This window comes from Pavona decussata, unplaced genomic scaffold (assembly GCF_977016875.1).
Source record: "Pavona decussata unplaced genomic scaffold, jaPavDecu1.1 SCAFFOLD_300, whole genome shotgun sequence".
In the NCBI taxonomy this organism is placed as follows: Eukaryota; Metazoa; Cnidaria; class Anthozoa; order Scleractinia; family Agariciidae; genus Pavona; species Pavona decussata.
Window position 1 is genome coordinate 3,733,993 of NW_028145697.1, and position 27,880 is coordinate 3,761,872.

The 27,880-nt window shown below is 38.8% G+C and overlaps 1 protein-coding gene across 2 annotated transcripts in view; it reads right to left on the reverse strand.

Moving 5' to 3' along the window:
• The window catches only part of LOC146454699 (uncharacterized), a 23,601-nt gene extending 3,572 nt beyond the window's left edge, over positions 1-20,029 (reverse strand). The window contains exons 1-12 of one of the 2 annotated variants that reach the window (XM_085095042.1): positions 19,179-20,029; positions 18,886-19,061; positions 15,910-16,130; positions 15,022-15,179; positions 14,076-14,164; positions 12,430-12,670; positions 8,198-8,626; positions 7,308-7,397; positions 6,512-6,958; positions 5,559-5,750; positions 2,242-3,729; positions 106-215 (exon numbers count right to left, since the gene is read on the reverse strand). In XM_085095042.1, the coding sequence (XP_084951168.1) occupies positions 106-215; positions 2,242-3,729; positions 5,559-5,750; positions 6,512-6,958; positions 7,308-7,397; positions 8,198-8,626; positions 12,430-12,670; positions 14,076-14,164; positions 15,022-15,179; positions 15,910-16,130; positions 18,886-19,061; positions 19,179-19,499 (3,962 nt within the window). In that variant the 5' untranslated portion in view covers positions 19,500-20,029. Of the gene's footprint in view, positions 1-105; positions 219-2,241; positions 3,730-5,558; positions 5,751-6,511; positions 6,959-7,307; positions 7,398-8,197; positions 8,627-12,429; positions 12,671-14,075; positions 14,165-15,021; positions 15,180-15,909; positions 16,131-18,885; positions 19,062-19,178 lie in introns of both variants that reach the window. The other variant, XM_085095041.1, reaches the window with a different exon arrangement.
• Positions 20,030-27,880: the final 7,851 nt, after the last annotated feature.

Consider the following 27,880-nt stretch of genomic DNA (forward strand, 5'->3'; position numbering starts at 1 on the left):
CAGTAAATCAATCAATCAATCAATTAATCAGTCAGTCAGTCAGTCAGTCAGTCAGTCAGTCAGTCAGTCGGTCGGTCAGTCGGTCAGTCAATCGATCAGCAATACCTTGCACAGAGTTTCTTCAATTCTTCATCTTCCTCAGGAGACAAGTCAAGTGAAATGTGAAGCCTCTGTTCAAAGCCTGTCTGGGATCTTGTTTTCTGTACCACTTTTTTCTGCTGACAAAACAAAACGTAAAATTTCAAGACAAAGCGAAAAACAAACAAAGGCAGGAATGTAGACCTTGAGGTGACTGGTTTCATGCCACATAATAGACATTCTGCTGACCATGCCAGCAGTACACTTCAACCTTTAAATGTTCCATCCATTTAAGTATAAAAAAACATCACCTCTTATGTCCTCATGGGGTTTCTTCAGCAGCACATATGTAACTTGCTGCACCCAAGGCAGATTGTTGAAAAACAGCACAATGTATCGGTATGTGGCAGATTATAGTACATTATTATTCAACGCATTGTAACACTGCCCAAAAATGGTCATGGTGCACTCAATATTATTTTATCGTCTGTAAACAACAGGTATCCAGCAACATACGTAATTTCATGTGTTGGGAAATATAGATCATCTCCAGCTCTTCTACAATGAAAAAGTGCTTTGTTGTCAATGTGCTGAATAATAAAGCAATTATCCCACACAATCTTGTGGAATATCCCCTGATTTTAGCCAATGCGTTCTTGTCCGCTAAGTGTCAGGCGATATTCTGTGCTATTTCACAGGATAATAATTTATTGTTAAATGTATGTGAAGACATAAAGGCAAAATTTATGTACCGAAATCATTCAGCTCACGTTCAACTTTACTAGTCATGTGAAAGGGGTTACAAGCTGCAATTCTGATGCATGAGGATCAGAAAAAAGAAGAATCTTCAGCCAAGTGTTGTGGTATAGAACAAAAGGCAGTCTGTTCCCACTAACCACTGTCTGGCGCAAATTACAACATCATTTCCTCAGCATTTTAACACTTTGCAGCTTTTAAGAGCAATTGGGGCCCTTTAGAGTTGAGTACGCATACAAATCTTGTTCGCATTATTTCGATAACCACTTGTCACACTAATCTTGTTTTTACAGTCTCTTTATCTACTTTATACACAAGGCAAAAAATTGAAGGTCCGGCCAACGTGACTGGTTTGAAATTTAAAACTTGTACTCCTACTCCATCTTGTACTCAAACTACGCAGGCTAACTCAAATCTGAATATGAACAGTTTTAAGGCAATGGGTCAACTTTTATTTTTCCTAATTACCACAAAGATGAGGGAAATCTTGAGTGAAAGGGTAGTGTTTGGCTTTTTGATTCTGTCATTCTGAAAATGGGCACTACAGGAAATGAATCAGTAGGAAGAGTGTTTTAGATCATGTCTGAAATGGTTATGTGACTTGAAATTCTGACTCACAATAAGCTAGGGGTAAGGAAATAAAAGCTAATGGCATTTATAAAAAAAATTCAACTTCATCCAACCTGCAATAATTACACTTGCAAGCTCAAATGACACAGGTTTTCATTGTCTAAGTGACCCTGTGTACAATAGCGCCTCTACCAAGGCAACAATAATTCTGTACATCATTCTTTTGTACATGCATGTGCTTTTATTTCCACTAAAGGGCAGAACATGTCCACTGCAACAAATAAGTACTTTCGAGCTTGAAGCACAAGTCTTATAAAGCGTGCAAATGAGATCTCAGTATCATCAGGGGTATTGGCAGCCATGTTGGGGGGCTGATGTCATCAAAATGGGGACTAAAAGTGGACTTGCGATGCTGCCAAATTAGAGCAAAAAACCTTAGGGTGAGTTTCTTTGGGAAAATCTGAATCCGGATTTTTGAATCCTAAAACGGATTTAGGGTTTTACTAAGATCAATGATCCACGATCACTTGGGTCATGGTGCATCAAAGGAACCGACGAATCCTGACCCAGGTGGATTCGTCAGTTCCTTTGATACACCATGATCTGAGTGATCTCAAATTCATTTAGGATTCAAAAATCCGGATTCGGATTTTCCCTAAGATACGCACCCTTAGGAAACGTAAGGTGCAGGTAAAAATTTCTGAGAGTGGCATTGATACACTTCTTATACTATACAATGTTATATATTGTATTAATTTAATGGACGATATGGACTAGGAATAAAAGAATCATGGGTGAAATAATTGTAGAATAGTCATACACTGTATAGATTTGTACCTGTTCATTGGATTGCCTTCCCTGCTCTCCGTCCTGCTTTACCAGTTTAGCCGTATCATTAAGAATATCACTCTGCCCACTGTTCTTTCTAGCCGGTTCTTTATTAGACACTGAAGCTTGGTTTGTTGAACTCTGACCCTCAGGGAGAATAGTATGAGGTGAACTGGAAAACGATGGTGCACTCTGCCCACCTGGCTGTGAACCAACAGAGTTAAGACTTTCCATTGATGAGCTTGGAGTTAAAGAAGGAACTGAATCTGTACCAACACCACCTGTCACATCTTGAAGTGTTATTTCCACAGGAGGAGGTTTGCCAGGTTCTGAAGTCTCTGATAATGGTGTTTCAGGTCTGTCAGATGACACTGAAACAATGAATCGGCCTTGAATATACTCACTTCCAGAAGGTGGTGCTCCTGATTTCATAGTTGAAACACTTGTTGTCAACTCGTCATCTGATGACGCCACAGATTCAGATTTCAGTTTGTCTGGATTCAGTTCCTCTCCTGACAACTGAGACTCAAATTTACAATGATGCTGTGAGGATTGTCCGTCAGAAATAGCATCACCAAGAGGATGAAAGGCATAGGTTGGAGTCTGAGGCCTTGAAGAGCTTGTAGATTCAAATTGCAGCTGTTCACCATTAGTCCTAGAAGTCTGAACTTTAACTTTTATTTGTAACTGTTCATTACCTGAAACAGCAGGCGTCAATAGTTCAGTGTCTCCTTTAAGGATATCATCATGCCCTTGTTGCAAATTAATCGTAACAACAGCAATCTCTTGTGTTTCTTTTCCTTGAAGCACTGCCTTCTCAGAGACGTCCTGCTTAAGTTCTCTTTCAGGTTGGGCTGAAATGTCATTGCTTGAATGGTCAGATATCATTTCAGCAAATGAAGTTATACCTGTATTGCTGTCGGCATACACAGCTGGAGATGGTCCAGTTTCATTATTTTCTAGTTTGAATTCAGAAAATGAGTTGCTGTTTAAAACAGGATCCTCGACTTTCTTGACAGTAAACCGCTTTTTCATGTTTCCAGATGGAGGAACCACTGACACCACACAGTCAACAGGCAATTGGTTTACATTATCAATTCTTTTATCTTGCATGGTGCTTTCCGTGGAGAGCTGTTGCGGTGTAACTAAGTGTTGTTTCACTGCTCCCACTTCATTGTCCGAGTCTGCTGGAGACACTAGTTTGTCTTCTTGAGGCTGTTTAACCTGCTGTTGAGGAACTGGATTCAGTACAACTGGCTGCCTTGCTTTTTCATCAGTCTTCGTAGGCACAGATGTTGCTTGGTTGGAAGACACATCAGGTGACTCTTCAGGAGAATTAGGCTTTTCATCAGATACTGCAGACTGTTTTTCATCTGGCTGTGAGGTTTCAAGAACATAAGTTTCTTTCTCAGACAGAGTTGAGGTTGTCTCTGCTTTAGCTATAACTGTATTGTCCACAAAGAAGGGCACTTCTCTTGGATGAGGACTCTCAAGTGACTACAACAGAAAAAAGAAAGTACATATGCATGTTAACACACTGAATTCCCACAAGCTTTATTTTAGAGAATTTGTAAAAGTTACACCTGCTCAGTAATTTGGGTATAGATAAAAGGTCATCAATGACAACAATCTATGGAAAAGATTACTCGTCACTGCAGGTTAGAATACCTTCAATTATTTAGTAACAGCTCATCTACCCAGATGATTGTGATGGTATGGGGCTAGGGTACTCTAAGGAACTTAATATCTTGGGGGCTGGGGATTGTAATCAATAAGACAGCTAGCCTGGCAGGTATCATTATTTTCACCTTTAAACCCCCTCCCCCTCCCCACTCTGTACACACACACAGACACACCAACTCTCTCCCTCTTTCCTAACTTTTTTAACCAGCCACATCTATCAACCACTCCCTACATAACACTACAGTATCAACAAATGCAAATGTTTCTGGAATGTGACATGCATAATCTTATGGGTTGTCATTAAGTACCAGCAGCTACTTAACAAACCAGGTGTGTTTCCCGTAAGTCCCAATAGCTTACTGGGCCAACTAAGTAAAGCTTTTTCACTGTCCACACTTCCAAAAGCTGACCATTTGCGATGTTGGAAAGACAAAGCCTCATGTTCGAGAATCGCTCAATGTTTGAGTGTAGTGACACGAGCTCTATGGTTAACTGTTCACACTTCAAACAAGCCGCACGTTAGAATATCGATCAATGTTTACCCATCAATTTAAAAAAAAAGAAACGCGATGGAAAATGCATGTACGGGAGTTAGCTGGCGTTCTGGCCTGAATTTGGTGCAGAGGGTAAAGACAAAAGTTTAGAATAACTTCTAAGGAATACTTAACAGTTCAAACAGTGGAAATTCGAGAGCTCACAGCAAAGAAATTATGTTTTGAGGACAGATTGTGGCATTTTCAAAGCAAAGGGAATCTGCCATCGTGAATCACCACTGGCGTTGCAGACTTGAAAATGTTACATATGCACCCAAAACATTAATAAGGACAATTTCATTATTGTAATTAATTATTTTTGCAATTCAGGGCCAAAATTCAGAACTCGCAAAATCGTACACACGCTGCCATGAAACACTGATCAGAATGCCAGTCCGATTGACTTCTAGAAAATTGATACGACAATCTGAAGTGAAACATTTAGGAAACCGTGAACCTTCTAGAGTACCTATTTATAGATTCTTAACGCATTTAAAAGGAGAAATTTGATACAACAAGTGAAGAAATCTTGAGACATTCCATTCCTAGATCATCTAACATACTGTATATAAATTGGTGATGCACTAGACTCGTGTACCTGTATAGGTACCTATTTTTTATATTGATTGAGGACAATTTTGGGTGCAAACTTCCCCAATATGTTCATGGAACTATAAGGACTTCAGAAATAGGTTTTCAAAATTAATAGAAACTGAGCATCTGTTAAGAAACACTGAACACATAACAATAACATTTTTCAAGACCGGTAACTTATTGAAACCTTTGAGAAACAAGCCCCAGCTCCAGAAAAACCCAGCCTTAACACTTAAATGTCTCATTTCTCGTCTAAAAAGGCTTGTTAATCAGACCACCATGTTAATATGACCACCCTGCCCACAGAAAACAATGGCAATCTTAGCAGCTGGGCTGCCACATGCTGACTTAGCAGGCTGCTTTGTATTATATTGGATCAAATATAAATAAAATAGCTCAAAAAGGAATGAAGAAGTATTAAACCGAAGTAATCATTGGTTTGGAATTTGTTTGAATCCAGCAACTTAACGGAAACTTGTACAGCTAATTAAGCAAGCTTTAAAAAGCAATAATAACCTGTTGTGATACAGCTCCGATAGTGATACTTTCTGATGAGATCTGAGTGTCCAGCACTGGCCTTTCACCAGTGCTCTCTGCTCCAGGCTGTGCTTTAGCCTTCTGTACTCGCTCTTTAGCTTCAAGTATAACTCGTCGGAGCTGGTCTTCAAACAGCTGTTTGTTACATTCTTTCAAATGGCCTGCTTCCATCTGTTTTACAAGAAAGTTGTGTGAGTGCAAACAACCTCAGAAAAGATTGGCAAGATTATCTGGCAACTGAAACAGTACCAGTTATCAAAATTAACTACATGTAGAACCAGCATTATCAACCAGAACTCTCCATCATCCTGTCAAGTTATGCCAATGCAATCATGAGAGAAAGGTTGTGCGTTCCTTTGCTCAAATCTAAAAACAGATTTGCCATTATGGATTTCTCAGATTTACAGTTTTTGAAATGGAGGGCCTCATGGTTATTCTTTCATATGCATTTAAATTAGCCCTCCTGGCCTTGTTAGCATGTGTAAGAACAAAAAAAAATTCACTCAAAAGCGAGGTCAAGAAGGCTTATTTGCACGCACATAAAAGGATACTACTGTAATTATGCCTGCCATTATGAAAGAGGTCTATACCTAATCCCAAAAAGGATTTATATGAACCATTTAGAACACAAAAGTCATTCAATTACTTAAGTAAATAACCCAGAAGATGGCCCTTAGAGAGATTACTACACTTGTGTCTGTACCATTTAAGGCATCTCATGCTTTGATTACTGCTAGTCCCCGCACAGCGAATGAAAAGGGCCAGCAGACCCATGTAGCCATCAACTGCTAATTTTCTTTTCTTTTCTTTTTTAACTGATGATTTTACAGTGTCTTAATAACCTATTTATCTACCCAACATAAAATTAAAAACAAATAAAACAATAGCCACTTAGCTACATGGCTGTTTTCTATTCATGTAATAAAATTTACCATGTTTGTGGCAACTTCATCTGGCTCATCATCATCAAGGCCAAACTTGAATATTATCCTGTTGTTCTTGTAAGTATCAAAGCTGCATTCAACCACCAGCCCCTCCGGGGAACCCTCAATCTTCTTCAACATAATTCTGGGTAACCTCTCCTTCTTGACAGGCTTTGCACCAGTTTTGTCCTTCTTCTCCACAGCTGACGTATTTCCTGAAGGAGCAGACACTGATGTAGATGAAACGTTAACAGCCCCACTCAAACTTCCCATAGTGTTTGATCCAGACATTCCAACTGAAGACACCTCACTTGATGCAGTTGACACAGAAGCAGAGGACAGAGATGACGAGTTTGAGGCATACCCAGAAGACATGGATGCTGGTTCAGGTAGAGATGTGGTAAAGGTTGTTTCAGTTGGAGTGGTAAGATCAGAAGAAGGTAAAGGTTCCACTTCCTACAAACAAGACAAAACTAAAATCACACTTTTCCCACAGCTGCAAACAGTATATACTAAAACACTTTCAATGACAACCTGATAACCTGTAGCTGCACTGTTTTGTAGGGTTGGGAGCATTGTTCTGTTGTTCATTCTTTTGTCCTCTCGACCAAACATTTAAGATGTTGCAAATGGTGCAGGTCGCCCCAACTCTACTCTATAATACAAATAGTATTTCCATGTACAAACCCTTCTATAGCAATCCCACAATGATCAATATGTGAAAGTGACATTATAACACTTCATGTTACTATAATTATTACAAGATTAGGATCCAGACACCTGACATGTAGAGTTGAGTACATACCACTGGAGGTGATGTTGAAACAGCTGTAGCAGCAGTGTCTGTTCCACTGGTCACATCTGGGATCACTTCCTCAATGCCACTGAATACCTTCTGTTAGGTACAAAATAATGCATACAAAGAATAGTTATACAAATAGCTTGGATTCTGTAAAAACCAACAGAAAAAACAGAACCTGTGTCCCAAAAATTCACTCAAAATTGAGTGGAGGTGGGAGAGGATGCTGGCCTGCACAGAATTATTATAAGTAGCCTGCCTAGAATAGCTCTGCTAAATGTGGGCTACAAAGGCCTTTTTCAGTTTTGTAAAAATAAAGTTAATTTTGTTGTTGCTGTTGAACTATCAGAATATAATATTATAATGACTAGTCGCTGCAACTCATCCAAGGTTGGTTGCTCAGGAGCCATTACCGTAATGATTCGATTTAGTGCCCTCGTCCCAATAAGCCACATTTCTGATTAGTGCTCCCCCTTGAGTGCAGTTTTGTTAATCAGCACACCCTTTTCCAATAATAAGTGCCACCTGTAGTATGTGATTTAGCTTGTTACACTTCTTAAATAAAAGACAAGGGACTGTTCTGACCAAGCAAACTCATATTGTTACAGCTGTTAGTGTTATAGTTTCTGCTATTGTTCATTAAACTATTTACACTGTAGGCCAAACCATTATGGTAATTATTCTGTGAAACTGCCTTCTTAGTTTTGTATAGTCACCTTTCTGAAGGTCAGCAAAAAAGGAATCTCCAATATGGTACAAAATTGTTTTCCAGTATTTGAAGGTCTGGGTCTAATTCAGAAAATATTTTCCCTTTAACTTCACTTTTTCTAAATTCAATAAATGGAAACGTTCTCCCATTCTACAAACAAAAACAGATAAACAAAAAACATCCTAACCTTTTCCATAGCACTATCTTGGGGCACAGTAACTGGTCGCTCATCAATTGTTCCATGTGGACTACTTGAACATTCTGCTATTCCTTCCAACCGTTGCAGTGTATGATCAATGACATGCTTCCCAGCAAAAGTACTCTGTATGTTAACAGGAATATCAGCTGCTGCTTCAGGTTCATCACCACTGTCCTTATCCTCCTTGTCTTCTTTCTCCTTTTCTGCTTCAGTTGACTGCTGCTGTTCTTTGTCACTGTCGTCCCCTTCTGCCTTGATGATCTGCTCTTCACTTTCCAGCTTCTCCTTTTCTTTCTTTTCTTCCCCAAAGGCTTCTCGTTTGATGTTGCGACGGTTCAACATGACTTGTGCAATGCGGTCTCTGATTGCCTTGGTAACTGCCTTCTGGTCCTCATCATAAATGAAACCTTGCCGTACCTGCAAAACATAAGCATTTAATTTTTTGACTTACCACAGCTGTGTCCCCTAAACAGACTGTGCAAAATGGGTTTTCTCAGCACCACCCCCCCCCCCCCCCTAAAAAAATGGTCAAGACAATAAATGCAGTGTTTTGCCTAGGGCACGTTTCCAAAGTATAATATACATTTCCTTATCTGCATTGACATAAATTTCAACCAAATATGTCAAACCTGCTGCACTGATATACTACAGGTAAAAATCTCTGTAAAAGGCAATTTACATGGTATGACTTTGTCGCATGCGCCAAGCTTACGACAGGCCTACGACACAAATTGTTTCATGTAAATCAAACCTACAACTTGCTGACGACTGCCGTGTATGTCACAAAAAACTGTCGTAAGATTTCAAAATCCTACGACAATCGTACAGTAGGTATAGGTAATGTTGAGTGACTAGAGTTGTGTGCAATGTTTTGCATGGCACGAGCAGCGCGCGTTCCAGAAATGGCATGCGACAGTCGTAAGCAAAAGTTGTACCGTGTAAATCGGCCTTAAGCAATTTTTATTGTCAGATATTTTGAAAACACCAAATGATTACTAAAGGGATGGCAATGCAAGCCAACAACGTCATGAAAAAACATCAGCTCATTCAAGACAGATGCTATTGGAGAAGGCCTGGGAAATACATGTAAGTCAACAGCAAAGGCTGACTGTGGTTTGCTTGATTTACACATTCAAGTATGCCACCTATCCTCAAGTATGAATTTTCAAACGTTTTTTAACCCTTTTCCTACCAGCCATTACCAGAGGTTTTCCAAACATTGGCCAAATTTGCAAAGTGGTTATTTCCAACCCCATGTGCAGTAAAAATACACTGTCAACTTACAGGGCAAAAAAACCAACACCCCTTTGGTCTAAAATAGTTAAAATTACTAATTATGGAATAAAATTAACTAGTTGCCAATTAAACAGAGCAGTTTCTACCTTGATAAGGTAGAAAGGTTCTACCTTGACCATACATTTCAGTTCTGTATGTTTTCATCACTGACTGTTCAAGGCTAGAAACGTGTAACATGATTTCGATTTTTTGTTTATATGATTTTCTGCAAAGTGCAAAAGGAAACACCTTGAGGTGTGTTTGGTACATTGACCCCATGAAGTTCAGTCCCAACTAAAACTGAGAATCAAATTCTATCCTCTTGCTTCAAAGTCTTGGCAAAACACTATAAACAGACAATTCGTTAGTGCAAACTATTTTGGGGGTGTTTTTAAATGCTTTCTTGAGAGGTTCCCTTGTAACAGAAAGGTATACGATTCTAATTTACGTTTCAATCAGCCAGTGATACTGACACTTGAGGTGGTTGACCTGGGGTGCTTTTATTCCAAAATTCCAGCAACTTTCCATGTCAGATGTAGAGACTTTTTCCGTCCAAGAAAAGAGTCTTGTTTTCAGTTCCAAATGTCCAACCACATGGGTAGTTCAAAGAACTCACATTAGAGCACAAGAAACCAACAAAACAGATATGGCACTGCCACAACTTTGTGATGTCCACTGTATCTAACGTTACTGAGTAAATGAACTTTGTTCAGTGCTTCAGATTATTTTGACTTTGCTGCAACACCAGCAACTTTCTATTTTTCCACAAGAAATTTAACAGAATACCAAAATTATTGAGTATACAGTTAATATTTCTCTGTCAAGTAAAAAGGTCCTCTTATTCTGGAAATGTTCAGTTGATCCATACAAGCCAAGTATGCGCATTTCAACCAGCAAAACTGGAATTTTGGTGAAATGGAAGACAACCCCACTTTAGCTAGTTCATTTTTTAAGAATCCTGGCTGAAGGTAAAAAATTAACAAAACACAAATACATGAAAACCTTCAAAAACATTTGAGGTAAAAATTCTTACTTTGTGGGCTAAAGAGCATTTACGTAGTTTGTCATATTATACGCTAAATTGATAAACTAATTTTGTTGACATAGAAAGAACGCACTCCTAATACGGATTGGAGTCGAGATTGTATGGGACAACGCTGATTGTCAGAATGGGACACGTATCTGGCATCCCCTGCAGATTTTTTTGCAGGGGCAGATGACATCACAAAGGAGAGAGAGAGAACCTGGGATCAAGATCATCGAACGCATTGCCTAATCTTTGATTATTACTAACAAGTTTAGTCCTTACATAAGAGCCAAAAAAAACCCACAGGATCTGGGGTTCAACTCCACTTTATTCTTTGGATACTGACTTTTATATTAGAAGGTATGTTATAATTTAATGTGCCTATGATATTATGTTAGTTGAATTCAGGTCTCTCTAGTATCTCTCCCATTATTATACATCCTGACACCCTTTTAGCAAAAAACCTTACTGGTGTTTGATAATCCATGGGTTCAGCCAACGTAAACATGGGATTGAGTCTTGAGTTAAAACTACTCAAACACAGGCAGTGGTCAGTACGTATTAAACTTTGATTTTTTTTTTCCAATTCCTTTGGTGAAATTTAGCTTCAGAAATTGTCACCACATATCGAGCCTCACCAGGAAAATCTTTTAAGTTTAAAACAGGTTGGGGTTAAAAAGGTGCATTCTTTGTTTTTGAAAATTTGTGGGTTTTGTCACTGTGTAAAAACTTGTCTTATAAATTTTTGTCAAAATTGAGCTCTAACTAGAGCAAATTATTATTTACATTCTTTGCACCAGTTTTTGGGAAATTTCACGAAAGGAAACGCAAGTAAACACAGGCAAAAGATTACATTTTTACAAACTATAATTACATGTACATCTTTGAATAGGAATTTGCCAAGATTGCAATTTGGGCATGCAAGAACTTTACAGGAGAGGACTTGTTTGCTAAAAGTTTGATGCGAACTACTTGGACAAAATTTACAACCTCTGTTATCTGCGAATACACAGACAGTAATATTTCACTTATAAAACAATAACAGAGAACGTTTTCTTTGAAATTCTTTTCTGTCTCTACTCCATGTCTGTAATTTGAGCTGTATTGTTGACTTGTTTTCACTGTTTTGTCAGGGTTTGCCTGCTCACGTGTACATTACCAAAGCTCCCATCATCAGTACATGTGCGAGCTTAAAACCCTAGCGAGACACCTCAAGTTGTGCCAAGCATTTTCTAATTAATTTGAGGCTCAGAAAAAAGGCCAGACTTTTCAACCATTATAAAAACCAGTTGGAAATTAATTGAACAACAGGTCTAAACACATTTCAACGTACCTTGATTGAATGTTAAATCCTTGCAATGTTTGGCAAACTTAGAACACATTACCTCCACTCTCAAGTCCTTTTGATGACAGTAATGAATATTAATGTCCTCCTTCCCTTTGGAGCCCTTTGTTCAACTTCTGCTAATTCTCCGTTCCACTGTTAAGTTTTGTTAAAAATTAAACTCTATTTTAGAACAAATTATGCCCGCTTGTAAGCACACTGAAAAAGCATTTCCTTTTCAATACCTCTAGAGTCTAGACTCAGCTCACTTGGTAACCGTCAAGTGGCAAAAACAACCTTCAAATTAAAATTCACTCACAAGTTAATAGTCATAACAGTGCCACAACATACACTAGGCAAAAACTGAAAAATAAGGCACATTATGGTCGGAAATACAGTAAAAAAAAGTCAATGATGAAAAACTAAAACAATTATAATAAAAATTTATAGAATGAGTAGTCTTTTTCAGTTGATCTCTAGTGTATATTTCAGTGCAGGCACCTACCTACCTGCTCAGCTGTGAAGAAAAGAAATATCATGAATTATTGCACTTTTCAGCTAGATGAGAGTTTTAAAAACAAAATGGCTTCTCACCAGTTCTTGAGTAACTTTCTCTGGCTGATCAGTGCCTAAGATGAAGTCAAACTGAATGCCCTCATTCTCTTTATGTTTGTCCTTCCTCTTCTTAGGGTCCTCCAATTGTAGTAGCAGCTTCACTGTATCAGTTGGTTTGCTATTGTCCACATCCACTGCTGGCTCAGCTTCCACTAGATTCACCTTCACACCACAGTCCTCTTGGAAGAATGGATGGTTCATTAATTCTTTGATGGTGTATCTGAAACAAGAAACAACCCTTTTATATTTCATAGCTACCCACATTCATCTAAACGGCCACACAGGTCATGTTGTTTCTTTTGGGACAACAACGGTTATATTGATTCTTTTAGAAGATGACCTTTGGCAAACAAGATCAATTGAAACTTGTGAATGTCGCAAAGCTAGTTCCGTGAAAACTACCAGCAACTTAATTTTCTGAGGTCAGAACAGAAGTTGTGTTGAGATTGTCAATGCTTAAACCCAGCTGTGCAGTTTTAAGCAAACACAAATTTATTTTCCGACTTCCTAGTATTACTTTGCACTTCATCTTTTTAAGTGTTTGGGGCTCTCATTAAGTGCTGGTAGCCGGCGAAAAAGCTAGCAACTTCTGATTTTGAGCCACCTTCCTTTGCAGTGAAATGGCTTAATGTTATTAAGATAAACATTAAAAGTGAAAGACCTTTGACTTATCATCAGTCATTTTCAACTTCAAGTACGTAATATGTTTAAACACCCATTTGCCAAACTGCCTTTATATAGATCCTAGCCATCTACTCTGAAAATTAATGAGAACCCTAAATGTTTTCATCAAAGCATTGTTCAATTTTGCAATCAAGGATAAAGCCTGACAAGGGTTCACTTGAGGGTCATGGTCAATTATGCATTCTAATAGTTTCCCAGATATAGTGACTACCTTTATCATTTAATGATACCTTCAATCTAGATATACCAGACTTTTCATCAAAGTGTTGAATTTGTAACTTCTTTAACAACAATTGTGTCATTTACTTTTTGGTTAAATGCACAAGAGAACCTATTACTCTAATGAAATTATCTATTTATTTAATTCAATAGTGTACTAAGGAGGAAAAGAAGTTGGGGGCTGTTGCATTAATTATAAATAGTAGTTAACCCACCAACACTATGATTGAAAGATCACCAAGCAAACGAAAGGCCAAGAGGACAAGACATTGTGTAAATGATGATGACAAAGTACAGGGCCCAGTTGTTCAAAGCCCGATTAAGCTAATCCTGGATTAACGTGAACTTTGATCAAGTTTAATAACTAATTAATAAAGATTCTTCCAAAAGAGTTTTGGCCCTCAGTTTTGACTTAGACTTTTCTTTACCTTTAACTTGAAATTAGGCTTTGATATCACTTTTAAAGAGCCAGATGAAAACCTCGATTGCCTTTTAATCGTAGATTAGCGTTAATCGGCTTTCGAACAACCGGGCCCAGGAGTATAGACACAAAAAAAGGTCAATATCATCTAACTTAACCAAGCATAATCGCTGTATAATTAACAGTTCTCCCTCAATTCAAGAAACTCACAGCTGATGCCTAACATTTCTAATGTGATATTTGTATATCCATATCAAACACATTCTATTATACATTGAAAACAGTACTCTTCAAGACATACCTCTCATCCATTTTAGCCTTTGTACAGCCTTCAATAATCTGTCTGATTTCTTTTGAGCCAACTTTATCCAAACATTCTGGCTTGATACCCTAGACAATACCAAAGCAAACATCTTTGAATGAAGACATTTGAAAAAAACTCCAAAATTAGCACCTTAACCCCTGGCTTTGTTAATAACTTTACATTCAAAACTAAAGATAGGGATTGAGATATGAGTGTTGAAATAAGCATCCTGGGCACATCTGTGAGGAAATGGTGTACGCAGAATATAGATACAATAGTGCCATTTATACGGGAGGAAGTAAGATGTGTCTTAAATAGGACATGGACTGTACCGTTTATATGTTTGTTTCTCACATAAGACGCGAAGATCACGTGTAAATGGTTTCCGTTTTATTTTTGATACAGCCTCATTCACGTGAAATGTTACCATTAGCAACAATTTGTAACAATGCAAGATGGTGTGCTGTAGCAAGGAACAAAAGCATGCTGTCACTTTAAGAAGAGACTTTTTCAGAGATGTGTTTCTAAATGTTAAAGAGAATCCATAAACTCTGTGTTGCATACAAAGAATATGACATAAATCCAAGAAGAGTTGGTAGAAAGGGATCAACGGATTGGTGCAATCATGACATGTTACAGATGGAAGATGCTGAATTCATTTGTAAGCAACTGCGCAAGCTGTGTCTCATAAAAAAAATGTTGTTGTTACTCATGCGCACTTATAGTTCACGTCTTATTTAGGTGTGAAAGCATTTATCTCAGGAAGTTCACATCTTATTTAAGACGTGGACAAAATAAGAACAGCTGAAATCCTGTTCTATGATAAGATGCGTCTTATTTAAGTCGCGTCTAAAATAAGACATGAGCCCTATTTCTCAAATAAGACGCATGTTATCTAATCATATAATGGCCCTTCTGTCTAGCAGCAGGTTACTTTACTTACACTGACAACTCTGCGGTAGATCTGGGCAGGGTTCTGACACTCCATGTAAGGATACTCCAGGGTTGTCATCTCAAGCATGCACATCCCAAATGCATAAACATCCACAGACTCATCATAATGTTCTTCATACATTTCTGGTGCCATGAATTCAGGTGTACCTAAAGAAAATACAAAAAGTACATTTGAACTCGAAATAGGAGACTTCTAGAAACTTGCTAGGCTTGGGTTTATTTTGAACATGTAAAAAATAAGGGAATTAAGCTTGCAGCCAAGAATTTGGTGAATTTTCTCAGCATGGTAAGATGGATGGAAATATGTTTTAAACATATACTTTGCATTCAGCAATACAGATGAAATATCATTTGCTAAAGGGATAAACCAAACATTTCAAAAACATCAAAATGCAAGTACAATGTTGCATAAAGAATTCAGAGAGATCACCACATAAAAAGTGGATCCAAGCATACTGAGACAAACAGCCCCCTCACATTATACCGTGGCAGCCAGTGATTTTGCCAGCAACAGACAAGGATTTACTGCTTAGTTTGCATTAATTTCCCAAACACCCCTTTCAACTTAACTCTTTCGTCTACTACTCCTGTTATGTTACCTAATCCTACAGAACAATTTGGGCTGGCAAAACACCCTGGCCAGTGCTTCTAAAATAAGGAAGAAAAACAACAACAGGGGAGTCTCTAACATCTGTATATGCAAGTTAAGAGCATAACTGAACAGAAAAGAAATAGGGTAACACATTCTTTCAATGCATAAGTGAAACCCAAGATAGCTAGTCAAAGGAGCAATTCAAACCTCCATTCATGTAAAAGTAATACTTAGTGTTACAATCTTTACCAAAATTTTATTCTTAAGGGAGAAAACTATCCTTACCTATTACACTTTTGGCAAATGATGATTTCTTTAGCGTTGCAAGCCCCAGATCTCCAATTTTAACCAGGCCAGTTGTGCCATTGATGAAAATGTTGTCACACTTGAGGTCTCTGTGGATAATAGGAGGTGTCCTTGTGTGCAAAAAGAGTAGGCCTTTAAGAATCTGCCGACACCAGCTCTTCAGAATCTTTTCCTTCACTCCTTTAAACCGTTTCAGATAGCTGTTAAAGTCAAATTAATAACAGTTAGCAATGACAAGAACTGGTAAGGCAAACAGAAGCATATACAATGTGCACTGTGAAGACTGTAGGGTAGAGAGTGAATTTATTGTTATAGCTGTAGCCTCAAGACCCCAAAAAAGTATACATGTAATACCTGGTTGTTGCCCTGCATTTTAAGCAAACCAATACATGTCACAGTGCATCCCCCAAGCCTGATGTAGTTAATAACTACTTCACAGAAACAGTTATATTAGAATCATACCGCTTTGTTGCAATTAACTGCTGCTGTTTAATATTTCAACTTCCTTTTTCTTACAACGTGCAAACCAGCGATAAAAGAAACCACCAAACAATGTTCTCGAAGTGAATTAGAGGCCACAAGCAACAATTCAGGTACTTTTAAAGCCAAAAGGAAACTAAAAGTATAACTTTATAGAGAGAGATGCAGGACTGACTTCAAATCATCAGTTTTGAACAAACTTGAACTTTTCCAAAATTTTACTAAACAACTAACTGAAACATTGCACTAATGGGTTGTGTATCACAAATATTTATCTTTTTATGTTCCCCTTTAGATTGACTGGCAGATGTCATAGTACAACTGAGTATGGAAGCATTTCTTTTGTGTTTTCCTCACATGAGGAGGGGTGGTTGGTAAAAATCTACCTTTAAAAGGGAAAGCTTATTGGAGAGGGGGGGGGGGGGAGGGAGAGAGAGAGCTTTTGTAAGTACCTAAAGTAACAGAGGAATGAACATAGTATCAGAAAACCTGATAATTGAAAAATTACTAACCTGTGGTCAGGAGTTCTTTTTTTTGAGGGAGCATGAAAGTGTGGCAGGGCAAGAGTCAATGGTCGGCAGAACAAAGAAAAAAAGAACGACTGAAACAATTACTGCACAAGTCAACTGATATATGACACTCTTGCCAAATCCCACTGGAAGTACGGCAAAAACATCTTCTACGCAAACAATCCTTCAGATGAATTCTGTCTGCTCATCCTTTAATAATTTGTGGATGAAGTCTTCAAGAGATGAAGTAAGAGCCACAGAAAATTCGCTGTTCGCATTTCCCTCGAAATTGAAATTCAAATTACACCGGAAGTCAAACATGCAATCATGTAACCAATTGGAACGTGGCTCAAAGAATCTTTTGTTTTTCAACCAATGAGGCAAAAGTCCAGATTCTGGACTGGTGACAGACAACTCGTGCCATAATTGTATCAGGCATTCTTTTTTCTTCCTTCTCCCGACCGCCAACTCTTGTGCTGCCACACTTTCGCGCTCCCCCGAAAAAAAGAATGCCTGATCGCAGGTTAAAAAATTACAACCATCAAACATAATAGGGATACAATCAATAAATATCATATGGATGCAATCCACAACAAACTGGAAAAACTTAAATCAACTATAAAATAACCTCAGTAAACCTCTGCAAACAAAAATATTCTATACCAGCTAATTTCAAGGCTGCATTTCCATCAACCCTTGCATGTAATACAGTACAAAAAGGCCTCCAGTTACATTGAAATGACTTGATACCAGTCACAAAGCAGGATCTTGTCACAGGCGATAAGACAAACTACTCCAATCTCCAAGTTACGTTAATCAATTATTGCACTGGCAATAATAGTTCTCATCCACAATGATAAAATCACCAAAGCAAAGCATCACGGGTATACGTAATGACGAAAGCCAGTTTTTGTTCAGACACTGAGATAACAGGAAAATAAACTTTAATCAGCAACTTGCTAAAGGATTTAAAACATTTTTCAATATCGCCTAATTATAAAAGATCAGTAACTTTTTTTACTGATCTTTAATAATTAGTTGTTTCGCAAGTTTGACCCGTAGTTTCGATGAACGAACCTTGTGACGAAAGCACGGTACACGCATGCATTTCAAACAAATTGATAATATTATTGCGGTGGAATGAGTGTCAAAGATTCGACAACATATAGCAACTCTGAAACCACAAATGCCTTAGCCTGCTGTGTTTTGCTAAGATTCTCTGACATTTAAAGAAATAATTTCGGGGGAGGGAAAGTCGGGCATGTGAGAGAAAAACAACAAGGCTTCATAAAACATGGACATGCTCCGAAACGAGTCATATTACAAGAACGGAAAGGGAATGACGAGGAAATCGTCCTTGTAATCTGTGTTTTGGTATTTTTAGACGCCAAGCCAAAGAAGCATGTTGTGAATCTTATTAGATAAAACACACAAGTATTCTTCGCCGCTGGAAATGCACGCTCTACAATAGTATGGCAAAGCTTGACACAAAGTTGTTTTTCTCGCACGAGAAAAGCAATTACATCGAGAGACGTTTAAGAATAAAACATTTATGGAAAACGAAACTATTAAAAATTCACTAAACCGACAAAATTTCGAAGAAAACGAGAACAAGGGAACTTATCGAGAAAGAGGGCGACAGTAGGCCGGAATAGAGCTACCCCGGAAACCACGACGAATAGCAACCAAATACCCCGATCAAGGGAATTAGCGGCAGAAAGACAGAGCTTCACGGTAAATTGGCATTATATTTGAATTTTGAGACTAAATTTGAGTTAGCAAAGGTAAAACAACGTGTCTTTGTTTGGCTGTTCATTCAAAATTTAGGTAAATGGCAAAACAGTTTCGTCACATTTCCCAATTTCCTGCCTCCTTCCCATGCAATTTACATTCGCAACATATGAAGTCGTGGCAAGAAATGGCGGCGGCGTATTGAGCCACAACAAACACTAGAAACATTACTTACGTTTTCAGTGTTCCTGAGGTCATAAGTTCGGTAACTAAAATGACCCGTTTCTTGTCTTTGTTGGGAAGTCTTGTTTCCCACGAGTCGTGAAATTTTACGATATTTGGGTGCTGTAATTGCTTTAGCATTTCGGCCTCTTCTTTGAACCTTGCTCTCTCGGCTTTTGAATATTTATCCTGTGATAGAGGAAAGAGAAGAAAAAATGTACAAAAGTAATGTTAAGCACTGATCAGTTTTAATAGTTCCCGTATTAAACACAGAAGTGAAAACACCGATTCACAGTGACAACTAACCTGGAGCTCACACCATGCCACAGCTACCCCTGTCTCCGTGTCCAAACCTTTGTAAACCGTCTTGAACGAGCCTCTGCCAACTTCAATGTCGAATTTGAGAAACCGGCCATTTGGGCTAACACTCACTGCTTTTTCCTCCGCCTCTAATTCAACAGTTTTCTCCCGATTCTCTCCTTTGTTTGTTACTTTCGAAGCGCCATCGAGCAGGGCAGGTTCAATAAATTTTGATTCATCCTCAGCGACAAAATTGACTAAGAATTGTACATGCTTCTGGGGCTTTATAGCTTCATCCTTAGACAATTCATCTGCTTGACTCTCCATAACGTTTACCTGAACGTTAGAAGAAGTCAAGAGCGAAGCGTTTAAAGCGGATAACTTGTCCAACACATTGGCGCCATACAACGATAAACGGAGTACTTCAAGAATTCCATTGCTCCGTTCACTAGAAGTCACATCCTGAAGGAGTTTAACCGTTGCCCGTCTTGACGACGTAAAATGGTTGTTCTCTTAGATACCCTCGTGTCCGAACTAGCGAAAAACGCTAGGTTAGGCCTACAAAAAGAGTGAAAGGGCCGTCCATTGCTGTAAACAACACGGCCAAATCACAGCATCCGCTGCCTTTCCTTGCAGTCGATTTTGAAACTCCTATCGATTAGGATGACCGTCGCAAGAAAACAAAACAAAAATTTCAGAAGGAACTCCTTTGAGAACCACACTCAAGCTATTAAAAGTCACCAAGAACTAACGAATGGAGGTTACTAAATCCGACGAGTGCAGGTAAATATGGCAGAAAGAAACTCAACGGCCATTCAATGGCGCATGAACACGTCTACTCAGGGGGAGACCGTAAGGAGCTTTTTGAGCAGGGACACCGGCCAGCCAGGACTTGTTACTAGGAAACGAAGCTCTGCGCATGACCCTTTCAATTTTTCCTACAGGAAAAACCGGTTGATTTGTAATGGTCTCATGACTATTCCTAGATCCTTGGCGAGAATGGCATTACAAGTCCTTTGTATTCACTTCGCTTTGTTACGAAATTCGTGTTCACCAACTGAGTACAATATAACAAAGTGCCTATTAATACAGTTTTTATTGCGAGCTTCAACTATTTGAAGTGAGGAAAAAACAATCTGCGACTCTTTCCAATCCTTGTTGACGCAATGCTTTTTTTCTGAACGATAATAATTCAAGTATATTCAAAAACCGTAAAAAGGTGGTATTGAAAGGAATAACACTTTTAATTTTAGACCAAACTTGGAGAATATCTTTTATGCAAAGTGTCACAATCTTTCACCATATGTCATACATGTGACTTATCAGTGGCCAACCGCAAGGTCGCGCACACTGCTAGAAGCCAAAATAGACATTACCACTCGTTGTCTTTCATTCTCCTCCAGTGAGCACGTGTTGGCTGCTTATTTTATTATATTTGTGTTTCCGATTATTTTCTCTAAATTGTACTTGTGTTTTGCCTTGCTCTTGTATACGTTTATTGCATCATTCGAGAGTGGACTTTCAGGGTGGTTATTTTATTTTATTTTTTATTTTTTAGGTTCCAAGGGCTGCCAATGTACAGTGTGATCCACATGCGATGTACTGTATCTTCTTTTTTACGGTTCGTGTGGATAATTCTCGATATTGATGCTAACGTGAACGAGTAACAAGCTTGCTCATTGCAAGGTTGCCCCTTACAAAGATTGCTTGACTAATGAGAGAGCTATATTTCCAGTCTGACGTGTGCGTTCATTGTCACGTGAGGTCTTCTTCAGAAGGCAGATATCGTGCAAGCTCTTTAATACACGTTGTTTGATCAGCGCACGCAGCAGTCTTTGGACGATTATTCATGGTATTATTTCATTTTGACTGATCAAGATCTATTTTAATCCAACGCTGAGCAAGTTTGATCATATGTGCGGATTTTCAGTGGCTCTAAACCTTGTCTTCTTTGTTGTTAATTGCATGACCTGGAACCGTGACGGGCGTCTGACCGTTCAGCCCTGCTAAGTGCCTCCACTGCGCTTAGCTACCTATACCTCACGTCCCAAACCAACCAAACCGGTTTATGACATTCAGTCTTGCATGAGTCGGAGGTCCACATGCTCTCTGCTAAAGGTTTTGACGAGTAAGAACTTGACACTAATATATTTTTACATACATTTTTTTCAGTTTGTTACTTCTTGTCGTTGTGGTCTTTCCAAATTCAGAGTTAAGAGAGAGTGTTTAGATAACAATTGTGAAAAAAAATATCATACGTGCCAGGGCAATGATCTGCGATTGGGCAACCCCCCTAAATTCTGCCTGATTTTTGATCACGACTCGCGGTCCGATTGCGTAACTTCCGCCACACATAACAGGCCAGTCACGTGTCTTTGACAGTGCTCGTCCTATTTCTCACATTAAGGTCATCGTGTTATGCGTAAACTATTAGAGATATTTTAGAAAAGAGAACCTCATGGGCACGCAGATTCAGTAATATTGCTCCTATATTTCTTCTGAAATTACTCGAAGTAAATAACTGAAACTGTTGTGGTGTTGCCTGACTACCCTCCCATTTGGGTCCCAAAATAACTGGCCTGTGATCACGTGAACACCAGTTGGTTACCGGCAAGTCGCAAGACATGGGCGGCTTTGGGCATACTCGATTGGAAAAGGAAATGTTCAGTACAACTTATATAATCGGTTTAAACTGTCTGGTTATTGCACTGTCAGCGAGGCAAAAGAAACATTTCAGCCTGATTGTGGTAGTCAGCAACGTCACTGACAGGCAAGAGCCTGATTCGTCAGATAACAGGCTGTGCGCTACTCCTCGAATGCGTGTGAATTCCCGGATCACTTGCAGCGGGCTGTTTCTACAACTTTCGAATCACTTCACCCATATCATAATCATAAGGGAACCACTGAGATTTACTTCTTATAGAAACAGATTGGGACCCATTTGTCGCTTGGGCATCGGCGCTAAAGTAAAATAAAATGAAAAGAACTGTCCTTACCAATAAAAGAAATTTGTCTGACGTCGCCCTTTCCAAGTATCAGTCAGCAGATTGTGAGAAGTGATATTTTTTATTATTATTATTTTATTTTATTTATTTACTTATTTATTTATTTATTTATTTATTTATTTATTTATTTATTTATTTATTTTTTGCTGGCGCGCAATCTTTTCTTTGCCCTCCACAATTTGAATGCTTGGAACAGATTGAAGTGTAAATGTAAAACAGTGAACTGATGCAAACAGCCACAAAACACATCTTCCGTGTTTCACCAAAACACTCACATATGCGCAAACCCAAATTACCTATCAAGAAGCAGCTATGTGTTAGGACGCATTAATATGGATGGGAGGGATTTTTCACATCCCATAGCTGATGCATCCGCCCTATACTCCAGCGGCGAACACGAAGATTGTTTTCACACAATACTTGCACGCGGGCACTGTGCTAGGGGACCACATAACATTCTTCAACATTTTGTGACGTTCTTTTTTTTTTGTGACATCTAGCCTAACTAGTTAAGCAAGCGTTTCCGTTGGTTTCGGTACGGAAAAGCTGTGCACATCGTTAGGAAAAACCGTTTCCCGCGGTCAAAAAATAGAAAAAAAAAGAAACGAAAAAACTCAACGGAAACGCTTGCTACATAGGTGACCATCATCCCATTATCCATTGTACTGTGTCCTTGGCCAGACACAAGACCATAACAGGAGATATCTCCCCAGTATTCATAATACTTCTCTCTTATTTTCGCTTCCTACTCTCTTACTACATCTGCCACAAAAGCATACATGTCAGATAGCCTGCGAGCAAGCTTCCGGCGGGAGGGGGGGGGGGGGGGCTAACTTGTCAGATCGCTAAGGAATAGGGTAGTCATGAAATCACAAAAAAGTCATTGTTTGATATTTGAATTTCGTCACCTTGTACAATACTGGGAAATTAAATTAAGGCGTAATTAAACAAGTTAGAGCAAATTGTAGCCTCAGTTGTTATGTGGAGAATCTAGTGTGAGGGCCGTTTCCTAGTTCAATATTATTCGTTTATTTTTGGCTGCTTTAAACAGCCAATACTCCAAAGGAAGCTACGATAGCAAAGCAAGAAAAGATGACCATGGTATCCATATAATCTCCTCCTCTCTAATCATCCAGAGGCTAACTTTGAAAGATTGTATCAAGGTGGTTTTCCTGTTCAAGACTGTATTCTGTTGTCTCTATACAGCGGACTCGTAATACAAACTACTCGGATCGACCTTTATTCTGTAAAATTTTTTCTCGGTCTCAACTCATATCTCAGGCCAATATAAACTCATTATGAAACTATTTCCACAAGGTTCACGAAATAAATGATGCCTTCCATATCCTTATCCTAAACAAGGTAAGTGGGTTCCCCTAAAGAATGCTTCTTTTGATTCGTTGTGACTCAGTACTCTCCTTTATATGATTGAACATCAGTTTTCAGACAGTCATTGTTTGCAGCCCGATGTTTAAGCCGTTTAATTTCTCCAAGTTCATAAATCTTTATAATTGCACCATTAATCACTTGTTTACAAGTTGCAAATCTTTTCGTCAATCGCACTACTTTGGAGAAAATTTGCGTGACTTCACTTTAATGAATGATGTTAATTATATACGGGTATGACGACTTTTTATACGAGGATCATCAACTACTGACAATTATTACTGACATTAATGCAATGAGCAGAAGGAGACCAATATTTCGGTCAAACAATATCAAGATTTTTTTACAACTCTTGGAAAAAAACGCGATGCTTGTTTCCTGACTGATGTAAACCATGCATTTTCATGAGAACGATTTAGAACGACTTTTCAGAGGGTAGAGACTTCAGTTTCATGCAGGTAAGCCGCGTTTTGATAACTTACAAATAGCAAAGGCAATTAAGGTGATTAACAAAAACATGAACTATGATCTTTTAGTTAAAAAAAGAAGAGTTGCAAGAATTGTTTAGCATAACCATACCCCTGTACATAATTACAAAGAGAAAGCTTGTGACTCATGACAAAGTAGACTAACAATCTATCATAAATGCACGAAACAAAACTAATATATATCATACTAACAGTCAAAGTAATATTTTAAATTACGAATTACAGAGCAGTGGAAGAGCTAATCTTTCGAGCAATAGAGCTATTCCATGTCAAATTGCCATCTACAAAGGTCTTCTTCCACTTGCGGCAGCACTTTCAATGACGCAGATATGCCGGCGCAGAAAAAAGTGCACTTGAAATTTATGCCTGATATAAGGAAACTTTCTTACTTTGTCACTATTTAATTTCCATACAAACTGGAAAGATATTGTCCTCAAAAATCACTCCGGACTGATAGCAATCTTTAAAACATGTATATTTGGTGCTTGCTGAAGCTCTAAAAGAATTGAGTTGCACATGTCCACAATTTGATCGGCTACCAAAGGTCTGGAATTTTAAGTACTTCCATGCATCTGTACGGCAGAGTTTGAATGTTACTGACGGTTCTAGACTCCTTACGCTGCAAGACACAGCTCGCTCTGAATCGTTTTGTAAACACTTGTATGTTCATTCTATGAATTAGTACTTCCCTTTTTTTTTTCTCCACTTAATTTTCCATCCACACTAAATTCACATGTTTGCACTCATACACCGTTCAGTTGTCCCGACATAACACTGGGGGGATTGAGGATAGGTTATGGCTGATGGTCCAGTTTGTTTCACCTTGGCGCAGACATTCCTAGTAAATTCCCAACTTAATTTACTGCAGCAAATAGCAGCAGCTGACAAGCAAACTTACTTATATATATTATCTGTAACAAACTTAGCCACTGAGTCAGTGTCAAGAAAAACTCCCATAATAAGAGACTTAGGTAACATAGGAAATACACTGTGTAGTCTTTCCTATGTTAGCTAAGTCACTTATTATCGCCGGGGTTTCTGTTGGGACTGAAAGTTCTACGGCATGATTCAGTGCTGCCTTAGGTTTACCGCCATTTTGGTCTTTCAACCAGTTTAGCTTCTTGTACATTTTTACTGAGTAGTCTGTACATGGCAGCCCGACAGCGAGCGACTGTGCATACACCACTCAATGTAGGGATTACTCAAGTTGAGGATTCTGATGATGACATATTGAGCCCTGTGTTTTTAACCGCCGTATGTTTCACATTTTAATGTCATTGATGAGTCAGTGTGGCTTTCGCCTGTCGTATCTCTTCATTTGGAATCTGACTTTATGTTGTCTCTGTCTAGTAATTACAGGTGGTTTCCATGTCGTTTGGTTTAGCTATAGCTCAGTACAAGTGCGTGGTAAAATGTTCGTCAAATGTAGCTGTATATATCGCTTTGCAGAAGTTATGTTATGTAATGTTTTAATATATAGTGGAAAATCCCAGGCGAGATTTCACTGTTTCCCGAGCGTCCCAGTTTTCGCAGTCCCGGTCATCTGGGATTTTCTAGGATAGTCCTTGACGGTTGAGAAAACCGGGAACGTTTTCATTTTTCGGACGGCGCATCCCAGACTTACGTGATGATCGGCGATGACAGAATTTGTAGAAAAGCGTATAAAAGCCGTGTTGATTTGTGATAATCTGCAGGATTTTCCGGCCGGACGCTTGAAAACCAGGCTGGCCCTGAACACGTTAGTGAGAGTAATCTTTTCAACCTCCGGGTAGCACAAAATTGTCAAATTCTCAGCAGAGGAGAACAGTTGAACAGTTTGGCTATCAGCATGCCTGATGCCCACTCCCCACCCACCCCGCCCTGCCTTTCCTACTCACGTGGGGAAACCAGTGGTCGTTTGTAAAATACGCATGAAAATGGCATGTAGCACTCTCTCTTCTTTTTCGCATGTTTCATATCTTTAACGACTTACAATTAAAGGAGGCGAAACTTGGAGCACACCACCCCTGTTGGCATGCTGGAGTAAAATCTTATCAATTTTATTGGCTTTTAATTTTTTGCTTTTGGACGTCGGACAGGTCGATCACACACAGCCCAGGCGGCTGGTTCCGAATTTCGATGTGCGCTATATGAAGACTTTGTCGAATAAAGGAAGAAAATATTATACGTTCTGAACGTAAAATAAAGCTATATTTTATAATACATTCGGTAAAATGAATAAAACTATGCTAGCTCATCTCTGGGGTATTCGAATTGGCTTGGGGTCAGTTTCTACCTTTTCAAGCTTCCTTTGACATCACTGTTATTCCCTTCATAAGACGGAATGTCAAAGAAACCCCAAATAACTCTAAACTTATAAGAATACGAAATAGATGAATTAGTTTGATTCATTTTATCACTGGAATGTTAAAATATAGTAGTCATTTTTGTTGTTGCTTTTTCTTACTTTCGGGATCTATGATATTTCATTCCCCATACAAATTCTGGTAAAGCGCTCAAATTCTCAACGACCACCTGTAACCAGGAGCCATAATCATAATGTCGTGCTGTGGCCGTAACTCAATCCACCGTAGCAAAAAAGATGGCGTCTGGTACATTTACCCATAATTTTTTGCGTACAAAACCTTTGAAAAATAAGCTCATAACAACGCGAGGAAAAGTGTAAAAACCTCAAACGTACAGCATACATCACAATATATGTTGTTAGTCGGGGACGCTTTCCACATGCCTGTTGGCTGCGTACCTGTGTTAGGTTCGCAAGGTGTTGTGATAAAATGAACAGCCGCCATATTTTACGCACGGTGGATGCTGCTTACACTCCAAGGACACGTTATTAATTGTTCCTTGTTCTCTCCATCCTCGGAGAACATGGGCAGTTAATCAGATGGAAGAGATTTTCGTGGGCAAAAGTTAACTGTAAGAGCGGGAGAGCCCCTGTGAAATTACTCTTACCGAACCAGTTCCAGGATCATTTGAATTCCCCGCTTTTAATTGGGCAAAGTTTACTGTATTAAAGAACAGGAGAGCCCCTGGGAAATAACTCTTATCGAACCAGTCCCAGAAGCATTTGATTCCCCGCTTTTGATTGGCCAAATCAGGGAGGATGTGTTCTCTCCTAATCTCTGCAACCTGAGCTTGGGATGTCTGTGATATTACGCAACTAAAAGCCGGCGTTGGAAGTGAAACTCCACGAAATCGCTTCAAATCGACTAAAAACCACACAGGACACAAAAACTACAGAAGAAGTTCAGATGAGAAACTTTTATTGAAAAATCGTTCCTAATTTTTCCTTCAAATACGATTATTTTTCCCATACCTGAACCGCTTTACAGTTTCGGCAGCAATGGTCGTCTTGATACAAAGGTCAATTCAAATCGTAAACGCGTAGGGTTTGGGCTACCTGTGACTTTATCAATCAATCAATCTTTATTTCGCTCTACAGTTGAATCTATTTACATGGATACATTTGCTGTCATAAAAATAAGATGGAGTAGAGCAGGGACTCTCCACAAACCCTTATGGGCTTAACTGGGAGAGCCCTGTTGTGTGGACGGCTTAGATTTATATTCTTTGTTGTATTTCGTATCACGCTACTCAAATTGTTTTTTTACAGATTTTATAAGCAGTAGATCATGTACTGATTTTAGGGCTACACATTATACGGTATAGCGAGCCAAGAATAGGCCTTATCACGGTTTTCGACGCCATTTTGACGAGCTTGAAATAATAGTGTTTGTATTGAAATCCGATGTCAAATAATTTTCATAAAACATCGCTACTGAAAAATTCTTGAATTGGAAACTTTTGGTACTAGGAAAAGGATTTTAGG